General features: G+C 34.1%; 2 protein-coding genes across 2 annotated transcripts in view; one reads left to right on the top strand and one right to left on the bottom strand.

Annotated features, from left to right (window-relative positions):
* Positions 1–1,443, top strand: part of CCDC39 (coiled-coil domain containing 39) — a 56,254-nt gene extending 54,811 nt beyond the window's left edge. Inside the window, exon 20 of the mRNA XM_047787112.1 lies at positions 268–1,443. Coding sequence (XP_047643068.1) covers positions 268–421 — 154 coding nt within the window. The 3' untranslated portion in view covers positions 422–1,443. The remainder of the gene's footprint in view (positions 1–267) is intronic.
* A 1,083-nt stretch (positions 1,444–2,526) lies between these two features.
* TTC14 (tetratricopeptide repeat domain 14) lies at positions 2,527–13,102 on the bottom strand. Its single transcript, XM_047787124.1, has 12 exons — positions 12,909–13,102; positions 12,321–12,445; positions 12,029–12,228; positions 11,069–11,153; positions 10,845–10,974; positions 10,371–10,526; positions 9,883–9,954; positions 9,249–9,368; positions 9,024–9,146; positions 6,887–7,004; positions 5,856–5,965; positions 2,527–5,033 (listed from the first exon to the last, which is right to left on the bottom strand). Exons 1-12 carry the CDS (start codon positions 13,067–13,069, stop codon positions 4,115–4,117), a joined length of 2,319 nt encoding a protein of 772 aa, XP_047643080.1. The 5' UTR covers positions 13,070–13,102; the 3' UTR covers positions 2,527–4,114.
* Between the last annotated feature and the right edge of the window lie 142 nt (positions 13,103–13,244).

Here is a 13,244-nt window from a genome sequence, read left to right as displayed (position 1 = left end):
ATAGTTGAAAATGTTTTTCATATAGATTTGCTGAACTATTTTTCTACTGGTTTGAAACTTTATTACCTTTCTTTTCCTTTTAAACTAATTTCTTGATAAGATTAATGGTCATGCTTTTAAAATTTATTAGCATTATTAATAGCATTAATTATCTTTTTTGACTTCTTTAATTACTTGTGGAATTATGGCATCTTTTGCCATTAGAGGGGGTCTCTACTAAAATAAAAATTTTGAATTAAATTTACAGTAATTCTGATTTTATTCTAGGTCACCTAAGAGTACAAGTACTTCTACTTCTCAGACTTCAATTAAAGTATTAGAGCTAAACTTCCCAGCCTCTCCACTAATTGGCAGCACTTCTAGACCAGCGAGTGTTAGCAGTGGCTCCAGTAATGGTAAAAGCAAAAAGAGCAACAAATAAACACTTTAATCTCTCTTTTGAACAAGTTATAAACACAAAAACAAAAATCTCATAATTTTAAAATAGTAATATCCCAGGCTATGGTTTTGAGTGCCACATGTTTATAACAGAGGTAGAGGCACACTCAGAGTGTTAGAAATACAAAATGACCAGATGAAAGTTTTACCTAGTGGAAAACACAAAAAGTGTTTTTTTAAGTCAAGTAGTTTGGGTCCAAATAGACCAAAGAAATGTTTAACTTTCTTAGTTTTTTTCCTGCTATTTTCTTCACATAGAGGGAAAGCAGTAACAACAGCTTCTTAATAAGGATATGTGTTATACAGGCATAGGGAGATGATGTTTTTCACTGTTATTCTGATGTTTGTTATATTAGAAAAAGTTGCTTCATTATTTCATGCTTGCCATGAAACTACTCTTACTTCTAACGTAACTGCATCTTTCAGGAAGAAATTCAAGATTCACTGTACTATAGTTTATAACACTATTAAAATTCTTTTACATTAGCAGATCCTAAAATTAGTTTTCTTTATTAAAAGAAACATACTTCCTGGACTTTGGGGGAAGAAATCTATTAGTTTCTCTTTGAGCAAAATTTAAACATTTTTAGTCAAAAACAAACAAAAAAACCCAAAAAAAACCCATTACCTTCCTTTCCACAAAGAAAACTGACAGAAAAGAGAACCACTGTGTATCAATAAAAGTGTAGCTTAAATTTCTAGAAAGTAGTCCACTCTGATCCTGAAAGAAGTTAAACATATTAGAGATTTTGCTTTTAAGATACAACCAAGAATGTATTTTTCAAGACTTTCTTCATTTAATAAAAAATTTAAAGGAAGCTCAGTGTGATTAGAATTGCAATGGGAATTCCATAAATTTGCAGAAAAGGCAGACTACCGGATTTAGTTATTCCGGTCAATGCTTTATTGTAACATGCGCCTAACACTTTGAACTCTTGGAACTGAGGGTGAAGTATGACTGTGTTAAAAAACTGATTTTCAAATAAACATATGAGATTCTATGTACTTAAATGAGTACTGTCTCTTTCAAACCTTGGGGAAAAAAAATTTGTTTTGACAAGTGTCATTGTTTAGAACTGTCATTTGCAGTTCCTTCTGAAAGGCAATAGTGGTAATAAACTTATTTCTCCTGATCATTATTTATTTATTTATTTTTCTGATCATTTTTTTTTTACTATCATTATTATTATTTAGGAATAGCCAGCAAAAGTCATAGCCAAGTACAATAAGTAATGTGGTTTAAAAAGCTGAGTTTTTTTTTTTAATTGTTTTGGTGAGATTTTTTAAGACCTAAAAACTGATGGTTTTATGGTCACTTTGCATGTTTACCAAAGTTCCCATTCTCCACCCTATTTTGTAAATTACTTGGAAGTTGAAATATTAACAGTGTATTCTATGAAGGCAGGTGTTACATCTTAATAGTTTTGTGACTCTGGGGAAGTTAACTCTCTAAGCTTTATTTTCTCATTTGTAATATAGAGACGGCTTCCTATATAGAAAGTTTACTGAAATAATCAGATAATATACACAAAATGCACAGAGCCTGACACACTGGAATTGCACAATAACTTCTACCTATTACTGAGCCACCAACCAAAGCCTAACACAATATTTGTGGAACAGTGAGGTTCTCAGGCCAGTATACAAGTTTGTATTTTACTCTTAAGTAAGTTTCATCTTCAGTGTAATAATGTTAAATGGTGAGACAAGGGATCAACCCCATCACCCCCAAATCTGGAAAGTTACTATAACGTTCACATATTGTTAAAGTCACCAAGATACAGCCTGAGTATGTACAAACTACAGACATAATGATGTTAAGGAAAAAAAAAGTGCTGAAGCTATCACTAGGGATTCTTCACAAGTAAATCTCTAATGATATTTTTTCGCTATGATGGGTTACCTGAACATATCCTTAGAAATTGTCTTAAATAATCTGCTTAAGTTTATATATGCCCCAGGAAAGAAGCTTTGAGGAAGATGGAATTTCTAAATTCAGGCAGGCTGAGTAAGGTACTATAATAATTTTTTTGAACCTGAATTAAGTAACATTAAGTCACAAAGGTGCTTTGGAAAATCACAACGCTGTTTGAGAGTGATGCTCAAAGAGCTTTTATTAAATGAAGTGTACATAAATTCTGAAGCTGTATTAGGAATTCCTAAATGTCAAGGCGTATGTCAAGAGTTTCCACTCTTTAAAAACACCACTATGTAGGACTATGTAGGGATGATATCAGAAATATTTAATACATGGGAAGAACTAGGGACTCTTCAGAAGATGGATTGCTTGGTGCAAAGATTAATGCCAAAGTGACTGATTTCTACCTATTGTTTTGACCAGAGTTTCTCTTTCTGTTCCATTCAAAAACAAATTTTAGCTTTTTCATTAAGCTCCCATCTCTGAAGTCTGAAGATCGCAAACAATACACACCCAGCTATACTTAAAAGTTTTGGTAATTTACTGTTGGCAAGAGCTGTGAAACAGACAAGGACTAAATGTTTTTTTCTCTATTGTTCTTTTCACACAGACCTTTGTAGATGGGTTCTCACTACCCTCCATCCTACCCATCCAGTATCATGAGTTGGAAGGATTCAAAAGCTGATTATAAACTCCTGTTATTCCTATTTACATCTATTCCGTTCTATACAGTTTTCAATAATTTGGGAGGATCCTTATGATCCAAGTTCCTTCCTTCTTTAACTCTAGTTGCTGAAATGTATTGTCAGGTTCTGTCAGAAAAAGGAGGTATTGGAGGAAAGGTGTGAAGGAAGAAAAGCAGAAATGTAGGCCAGCTCTAGGCTATTTACAAACATGCTTAGTGCCTTCCTAACTGGACATCTGCAATAGTAGGACAGTTTCCTGATTTTCTTTCCCTTAGTGGAAAACCAGATATATAGTGTGCTTCTCTTGCCACTGTTTTTTTTTTTTTTTTAAATAAGAGCAGTCTTTTCTACTCTGATCTATTCTTGAATAGCCTGGAATGTAGTCTCTTAGGGTCTTACCAATATTTAAAGAAATTTCTTAGGGCTATACTGCTAGCAAGAAGGGGAAAAAAAGAGAAATCAACTTTATGGCTTTATTCCTAAGATACTTGTCAAACAGCTGGTACATAAACCATTTTAGTTAAATCAGACTTTAGAGGTCAATTAGACAAGACAGATAATCTGTCTACCATTTTAAAATAAACATTATGCAAAAAATTTAATATTTAATGGTACTTAAGGAACATTCAACAATATCTCTTTCAAAAGCCAAGGGCTTTTAATTTAACAGAAAAGGGAATTAAGTAATTTTTGATAAAAACAACCAACTGTTCAATACACAAATTTAATTTTCTCTCAAACAGCAGGATAAGGTGGACCCAAGGAATTCTCATACACCGTAATACAAAGAAGGAACAATACTTTGAGTTATCTTTAGATGAAGTTTAAATCATCAGAGTAAGAAATACTGTACATAAACACACATATGAAAAACCTAAAAAATCAAGCAAAGGGGACCTACAACTGAAACAAATATACTTTGAGAATAGCTATAAAAAGCATTTGATTTCTATAATCTCTACAAACAAAATAACCACAAGAGCAGAGACTTCTGCACTGGGCTATTAGAACTAAAAGACCTAATTCTTTCAATAAAAGCCTTTAGTGTAATGGAGCTGATTCCTTTGGCATATTAATTTTTTGGCTTACTCCCTTTTTCTTTCTCAAATGCAGCTATCTGATTAAATATATTGAGTAAATTTTGAGGTAAATTTTTTCTAACTCCACTTTCTGAATGCTCTTTGCTATTTAGTCCTTCTTCTTCTGGGACCTCAGTTTTAGCATCCTCCTCATAATTACCCTCTCTTTCATATTCTCCTTGATTTTTATTTAATTCATATCGTTGCTCATGTCTACTGAAATCACGTGATCCAGAATAAGTATATTTTTTATACTTTTCAACTGATTTTGAAGAGTATTCTGAGCTTGCTGGTGAAGTGGAATATTTCACGGAACCTGTCTCCCACTTTCTATAGTGCTCTTTTCTTCCTTCTATATCTTTTTCAAATCTTCTATAACCATAAATTTTTATCTTTTCCTCTGAATTCCTATAGAAGGAATCTGAGGAATCTCTTCTACTGGATAAATGTCTTTCTGACTTATATGGCTTTTCTGTTTTGCTACTACCTGCCTGAGTTTTATAGCTATTACAAAAATCTCTTGGATATTCAGACCTACCTCCAAAATCATCCGGAATTTCAACTGAAGATGAAGAGAAAGGGCATCTATCTTTTTCTTTTACCTGTTTCTTTTGATATGGTAACCTATCCTGCTTTTCCAGTAGTTTTTCCACTTCTTGTTTTTGGTTAAGAAAAGATGCTGAAGTATTGGCTGGAACTGGGAAGCACTCATCTTTCTTATTCTGATCTATCTGATTTGAGGATGCCTTAGCTGAATGCCTTTTGGAACTTCGAGAAGACTCTGAACGATTCCTCTTATGTTTCTTATGCCTTTTGTGCCCCGAAGAGGAAGAGGATGATGAAGAAACTGATTCATCAGCAGAAGAAACACTTGAAGAGGAAGAAGTTGATTTTCTTCTTTTTTTCTTTAGCCTAAAAAAATGTAGTTAACTCATCAGATATGTTGACTATAAAAACATTTAATTATCCATAAAGCCGTTAGTTCTAATTCATTCTCTATTTTATAAAGATTTCATCAAAGTTGTAGCTTAGATAAGGAATTGTTATAATACTCTTTGTTATTATGATGTCTAATTTTATCATTATTCATAACTTTTGGGAAAAAATACTTGTGTGGATAGCTGTCACTGTAAGCAAACCTATCATTTCTGAAAGACACAGTGACATTTCCAATATTACCTTAAAAGCTCAAGATCATCTGAACACATAAAAAAGGAGAGAACTAAGGTTTTATATTTGGTTACCTCTGGTTCATAGTTTTTCCACCTTAGCACTATTAATATTTTTTGCTGAATAATTCTTTGTTGGGAGCATAGAGTGGCAGTGGGGATCCTACATCTCTGTATTAAGTTTAGCAGCATCCCTAACCTCTACGCACTAAATGCCAATAACATTCTATCAGTTATGACAACCAAAAATATTCCACAGGGGGACCAATCTGCTCCCAGTTGAGAATTACTGCTCTAGTTCTAAAACATTTCTCCCTCAAACAAAGATAATTAAAACAGCTTACTAGATATTTTAATTCTAAGGTTACATTTTTTTCCCACAAGTCTAGCCTTAGATTTCACTTTGCTTTATCTCTTTTATAGAAAATTTTATGGTATACACACTTGCCAAGAATTGTAGATTGAGTTGATACACTTACTTTTTACTTACTTTACCTCCCGTATGGCACTCTGGTTCAACTCAGTACTTGCTTTAAGTTAAGAAATACTGAATATTATAGTTTACCTTTTCTCCTCTTTTAAGAGCTTACGCAACTTTTCTGCACTTGTTTCTATTTTCTTTGTTTTCTGCTTTTCTTCCTTTTCAGCTTGTTTTTCTCTTAATTCCAAAGATTTCTTTTAGAACCCAGATGTCGGAAAAAACCACACGTTAAAAATAGCAGAATATATGAAGCCCAGTTTTCAAAAGACCACCCCCAACCAGAAACCAAATGAGGTATACCCAAATCACCATATATCCAGTATTAAACAAGTGATTTTAACATATAAAAATTAATCACACAGGTGTTTGGCATTAATCATTGGAACAGCCAGAAGAGCATTGAAGACCATATTGCAGTTGGTATTCCATGAAAAAAAGTGGAAGCCATTGCATTGGTACCCATGGCCCAGAGTGCAAGAAAGAGAAAAAAATAAAGTACATGAAAAATTATTTTTAAAAAAATTAAAAATTTAAACAAGACATAAATTTTATAAATAAAATGCAAATAAGGAAATTCCATTAAGGTGAATTGAGGGGAGAAATCACCATGTTCAAATACAAACCATTTAAAAAATAGCACAGCCCAGTTGGATGCATGATTACATAAGAAATCATTTTCCAGTTTGAGGATGGGGATGAGCAGCACCAGATGTCACAGACACAGCAGCAATGGTCCAATTCAGAAGAAAATGCATGAGAAAACATCATCATCAGTATTACAGGAAAAGACAGTTTAAAATATTTCTCAAAAAGGTTTTTATAATTAGATCAATTATAGTAACAATACTGAATTCTGTAACCACCAGGGATGTTCACTACTAGAAGTTCTCAAAATCACATACCAAATTTAGGCAAAGGGAATTTTCTCACAGGGCTATTTTTACTTTTGAGAATTAACAAAACTATGAAGTACTATCAAACCCAATTAAGAAAAGCTCTATCTAAAAAAACTTCATAATGTCTTAAGTGATTTATAATAATTTTCCTTAGAAGAAAGTCGAGTTTTTACATTAATTTCAGTATTGCTAAATTTCTAAGAGGAAATAAAGAATCACCTGCATGTATTTATGAAGCTTCTGCAAAGCATCCTCTGCATCTTTAAAAGTTTCATCCAAAGCCAAAGCTTTCTTATAGTAACTTTCAGCATTTAAAAACTTTTCTTCTTCTTCTAACCTAAATTTGAAAGGAAAATTTAGGTTTTTTTTTTTATATATAAATTAGAAGTCTTCAAATATGCATGTAGGGCAGAGGCTTATATGAATTTATTACAGAAAAAACATGTTTAGCAAATTATTTTCCAAGTGGAACAGTAATTAAATAAGGTGCTTTTTTTTTTTTTCTTTTTGGGGGGGGTAGGGGGAGAGTAAAATGATCACATAAAACAAGAGAAAACTGAACTCATTGGTGGTTACCAGAAGTGGGGGTGTAGGGAGCAGGCAAAATGGTTAAGGTGGTCAAAACCTATAAACTTCTAGTTATAAAGTCCTAGGGATGTAATATGCAGCTTGGTGACTATAGTTAACAACACTGTATATTTGAAAGTTGCTAAGAGAGTAATCTTAAAAGTTCTCATCATAAAAAAAATAAGTGTGATGGACGTCAATCACTTACTGTAGTCAACACTTTCTGTGTGTGTGTGTGTGTATGTATCAAACCATTATGTTGTACTTAAACTGAACCTAATATGTTATGTGCTAATTATATCTCAGTTAAACAAACAAGCAAACCAAACAGGAATCTATTACTGGTAACTAAGGCCATACTGCAGGTCAGGCATTGATATTTTAATATAATACATAAAAACACCTAATAAACTGATATCCTCAAATCTATGTTGTGAAAAATCAGAATTAGGAAGTTTGGACACAGAATGGTGAAAGGATTTTGTAAAATATTTTCAGTTTTTAGAAAGCAGAAAAATGTAATTACTGTAAAACAAATTTAAAAAATCAGTGGCTTCAATGGGATCACTTTTGTGTTGGATTGGACAAAGGGAGTAAGGGACCAATCAAAGATGACCAACATTTCTGGCCTGGATATTGAAACAGATGATGCTACCTTCACTCAGCTAAAAAACACCAGCATGTGAATGATAAGACAACCACAGCTAAGTAGGTACTAGCTAAGTACCTAGTGAGAAAGTAAAAAGCTGTTTCAATCACTTGGATCCAAGTAGAAGTTTCTCAGTTAAAAACAAATATTGTGAAACTTCATTTTGTGGAATTCTGGGATGATCATACAAAATGAAATGATCAGGAAAATTCATGAAAAAGAAAAGAGATAATTCCATTAAAAAAACTAATAGCAAAAAGGTGCTTTTAATTATAAACTGGCCTTTATTAAAGCAGGTTACTACCTAATTATTTATATTTGAAGTATTATGTTTCTTCAAAATATTTTATAGACTAGTCTGTTAGTCATATATTTATTTTTGTGTCTATCAGGTACTACACCAAGTATGCCAGAATCTAAGGATAGTAACACAGGGTTTGTTTGTTCCTAACATTTTACTCCTCCTTTTAATCTAAATTTGTGGATTTTACTAGACAAAGTAGAGCAATGAACTGAATACAACAATAAAATCTTATTCACAATTAACTATAGAGTTCTCAACTTATATTTCTGGCATTGTATTACTAGAATGATGAAATGATTAGAAATTAAATTTCTCTCTATTAATCCTATACCTTTACAATTATATTTCTATGTAATGGGAATAAGTATTCAGAACAGTGAACTCAAGACAATAAAATATCTCAGATCATAAACAACCTAAGGAATAAGGAAGGAAAAAAAGGACTAGAAAATTTAAAGAGGACTATATTTAAAAAATATTTTCAGTTCCCATTGTGGTGCAGCAGAAACGAATCCAACTAGGAACCATGAGGTTGTGGGTTCAATTCCTGGCCTTGCTCAGTGAGTTAAGGATCCGGCGTTGCCGTGAGCTGTGGTATAGGTTGCAGATGCAGCTCAGATCTGGTGTTTGTGGCTGTGGTGTAGGCAGGCAGCAACAGCCTGGGAACTTCCATATGCAGCGAGTGTGGCCCTAAAAGGAAAAAAAAAAAATTTTTTTTCAACCAAAACTGAAATTAAGAGTGTCTAAGTTAAGTTACAAATGCTATTTCCTTATGTTAAATTCAAGACTTATAGTGGTTGAATATCAGATCTCTACTATTAAAATCTGACACTTACTGCCCTCCTCTTTCTACAAGTGTCTGGCAAAGGTATTTTCTTGCATTCCTGTGAGTTGGACAGTTTTCCAAAGCAAGCTCAAAATCTTCTATTGCTTTGTTCAGACTTCCTTTTGTTGCATATCTATAGGTATGAAACGAAATTAGAAGAATTTATCTTGTGAGCTAGTCATAAATTTTGTACATTTATCTTATAAATATTCCTTAAACCCCACAATCCACTTACAGTGCTCCTCGAGCTACTAAAGCTTCCACATTTTGTTTGTCTATTTCCAGAGCTTTATTGTATTCATTCATAGCATCCACATGGCGTCCCACCTTAAAATAATCAACGCCAATCTTCACACTAAACGGACACATGTAAAAGCATAAATAACAAACATTTCTCAGAATATCCAAACAAAATGTTAGTATTAATACGTTTTTAAAGCAAATCAAATTTGGTTAATATTAACTCTTAAGAAGTATTCTGTTCTTTGGATAATTTCATAAAAATATTTATGAAGTCAATATACCAATTTCTCTTTAAAAAATTAAGAATGTTGGCTAAAACTTAAATCTTCAGTTTTCAACATAATACCATTTGCACCTATTAAAATCTAATGTCAAAAACATATCATTTTGGAGTTCCCTTGTGGCACAGTGGGTTAAGGATCTGTTGTCACTGCAGCAGCTAGGGCCGCTGCTGTGACAACAGCAGGTTCTGTGATGCAGGTTCTGTCCCTGGCCTGGGAACTTCCACGTGGTGGGTGTGGCAAAAAAAAGTACTGTTTAAATTCATTTATAAACAAATGAATGCTTGCCTTACCCTAACCTTTTGGACTAAATAATGCAACTGTTGAAAGAAAAAATCTCCATACCATTTTAAAGCCCAAGATGCAGACTGTTTCTTTCTTAAGGCAGAAGCGAAATCATCTTCAGAGAAATTTTTGCTATTAAAGAAAAGTCAAACTGTAAGTACTATTTTTGGTAACTATATTTCACTCTGCTTGACAGATAAAAACTGAATCCCAAGCAAGAAATTTGTATTCCATTTACAAAGCAAAATTCTTGAACTCCTAGGAGTGACTACTATTGTTACACAGTACTTTTCTTTAGCATATGCACAAAATTCTTATACATTTTCCCTATCTTTTTCTGCATCTTATAAATTTTTTACACATCTACTTGGTCACATGCACACATCAATCAATGACATTTTCAGAAAGAAATGAGATCACGTGGTTTGTTCAATCTTTGGCATACTGCTGTCACCAAACTTTTATCCTACCATTTATGTTCCTCAGTTATGCAACTTTTGACCTCAGCACCAACTAACTTCATCACTTAATAGAATAATTTACTATACCTTTGTAGGCCTCTCATTAAAGATGGTGGATTAGATTCATCTATTCCTAGTTTTCCTAGAAGGAATTCAACTACGCCTGGATTAACAAATCCCAAAGAACTTTGCATGATATTCTCATAAGATTCCAAAGAATTGCTATTTAGTTCAACACTTCTCCTTTAAAAAAAAAACAAAAACACATACATACACAACAAAAACATATTAATGATTAACACAATTAGCATGTCCCATTTCTACTTAGGAAATAACATTATCACAGGGGATTTAAATACAGACCATTTCTGTAAATGAAGGTGTGGCAATATTATGATTTAATTCTTTTTGTCAAACTTGAAGAAATTTAAGGGTTGTACAAATAAAATGAGCATATTTTGAAATAAGAGAAAATAAAATTCTACTTTCTTGTTAGAAACTGGACAAAATTTGCTCTTTTTTAGCCAAGAAACTTTTGCCATTAACATGTGGATAAATTACCTGTAGTACAAAGGAAGTTCTTCGGAACTAATTACACCTAATTTAATACCAGATAGGTGTGATGGAAGAGATGAGCTATATAGAGATACTGCAAGCTTTTCATGATATCTGTCAATATCCTTGATTCCAGCTTAAAAAATGAAAAAATTAAGTTGATTAACAAGGCAATGCAAACATAAATCTGACAACTGTTACTTTTTTATTAGTATTATGAAACTGATCACCTCGAATGATGTCACCAGTCTGGTAATATGATAAAGGATCTCCGTGGTTACTGAGAGAAGGCACATCTCTTAATGGACATAGAGCCTGCAATGAAAAGTTTTTAAAATACCAGACATTCCATATTCAGTGAAAGTGTCTTCTTTTATTCTAATTATTCAGTATAAATAGCTGATAGTTGACAGGAAAATTAAGAAAACAATTATCACCCTAAAGTCTAAATTTAAATAAGGATTTTAATAATTTCTGTGCCCAAACACAATAAATTTTCTAGTTCAGTTAAAAAACTAAAATCTCATGAAATTTGCAATTAGTTTTAGGACCCAAATATAAGCATGGATTATGAAACCAAAAGGTATTTTGTGCTTGTTAAATATAAAATTAAAATTTGTCCAGAAGGTAGGAGAGTTCCAATGAAAATGAAATGTGAATTCTCCAAAGGTTAGGTCTGTTATCTAGTTTGCGATACCTTCTGCTTTTCTTCCATTTTCATCTGTCTTAATAGACAATAAATATCAAACCTTTTAAATTAAAGTGAAATATTTTAAATTCAGGTCATTTACTTTGAACAAAGTATCTCATAGATAGTGGATTTGTTTTTAAATTGTCCACATGCAGATATCTAATAGCAAATGCTAATAAAGGTAACGTTCATCTAGAATAACCCCAGGTTACCAATCTCATCATGTCCACTGGTATATTTTTGAGCATTTTAAAAAGGTCACCACCCCTCCCAACCCAAACCCCCAAAACTAGAAGTGATGGAGGAGTAGATAACTATATTACTGCCAATAATTTTTTAAAAAGAAATAGTGCTTTATTTTTCTCCAAATAATACTTATTTCTCAAAACTATGCAGAATACACTTAATTACAACTGGATACAAAGACATAATTCTTGCATTGAGATGACACGTTATCAAAAACAGAGACAATCAAATAACTGAAGAGTGAGTAACTTACTGTGATTTCTAAGTGGGATATATCTCTCATAATGCCACTGCCTAAACAAATCAACACCATGAAAAACCCAAATTCCCGAATGGAACTAATTCTTCCAATCACTATATCACCACGCTCAATATCTCGGAAAAACAGCTCTCTTCGGTCCATACCAGGTATCTCCATGAACTGCTCTAAAGGTGGCATGACTGCATAATGATCTGAAAAAATAATTAACAAAATAGTACTAACAACAGCTTTGCATTCGATTTCACTTGAAGTGATGTTAAACCAAACCGCAATCAAAACTCACCTTCATTATCTTCATTAATTTCAGAAGTTGTAGGTGTACCTGATTTCCAGGAAAGTGCAAAAAGCAGATCCGCTTTTTTGGAAATGAATTTTTGTATTTCAATGTTGTCAACTTTCTTCTCTTTTCTTAAAAAGAAACAAAACTTATGAAAACTGGTTTATCTACAAAACCTTTTAGTACGTCCAAGCTTCTGCTCTCGGTTTTCAATGCCCAATCGGGTCCATCCTAAGCTCTTGGCCGTACGTCCTCTGAAAAAATGTTTTAACCTCATTTGCCAGCCCAGATAGAGGGCGGGGAAACATAAAAAATGTGACACCCGCGCAGTTCCAGATACAGAAGCCCCGGGGGATTTTAGCTAAAGAATCAGCGCCTCCGGTAGGCAGTACCAGATTTAAAAAGTTCAGTCCCCATCTTGCCCTCACACCAGGAGTGTGAACCCTCCTCCACACTGCCCTCGGAACCAGCGCCACAATCATCACGCGCTCACAACACCGCTCCGCTCCTAGAAGGCTCAGGCGCCCGACTGCGGCAGTGGAACCCCGAGCTGTCCCCTTTCCCCGTCTCGCAGCGGCGCCCCTATCCCATTACCTGCCCTGTAACTGCTGCTGGGGTGGCGGGCCCCGCGGAGGCTCGGCCACCGATCCCAGGAGGCTCCGGAAGTGCGGATTGTCCTGCTGTTCGCTCCGGAGCAGGGAGAGCAATGAAGGCCCGTGGAAATTCAGTGACTGCCGCAGAAGGTCCCGGTCCATGGTGAGAGACGGCTGGGCCCAACAACCAGTGGGCTGCCTGTCCACTGTTCTGGGCCCACTACTTCAGCCGGGTGGTCCCGGAATCTGAGGAGGGAACCTGCAAGCCGCCGGAAGCATACATCCCAGACACCTACAGAGTGACCTCCCGGAAGTGTTCTGAATCCGCCCCTAGCGG

Source organism: Phacochoerus africanus, chromosome 1, assembly GCF_016906955.1.
Source record: "Phacochoerus africanus isolate WHEZ1 chromosome 1, ROS_Pafr_v1, whole genome shotgun sequence".
NCBI lineage: Eukaryota > Metazoa > Chordata > Mammalia > Artiodactyla > Suidae > Phacochoerus > Phacochoerus africanus.
This window is presented reverse-complemented; position numbering and strand designations above follow the sequence as displayed.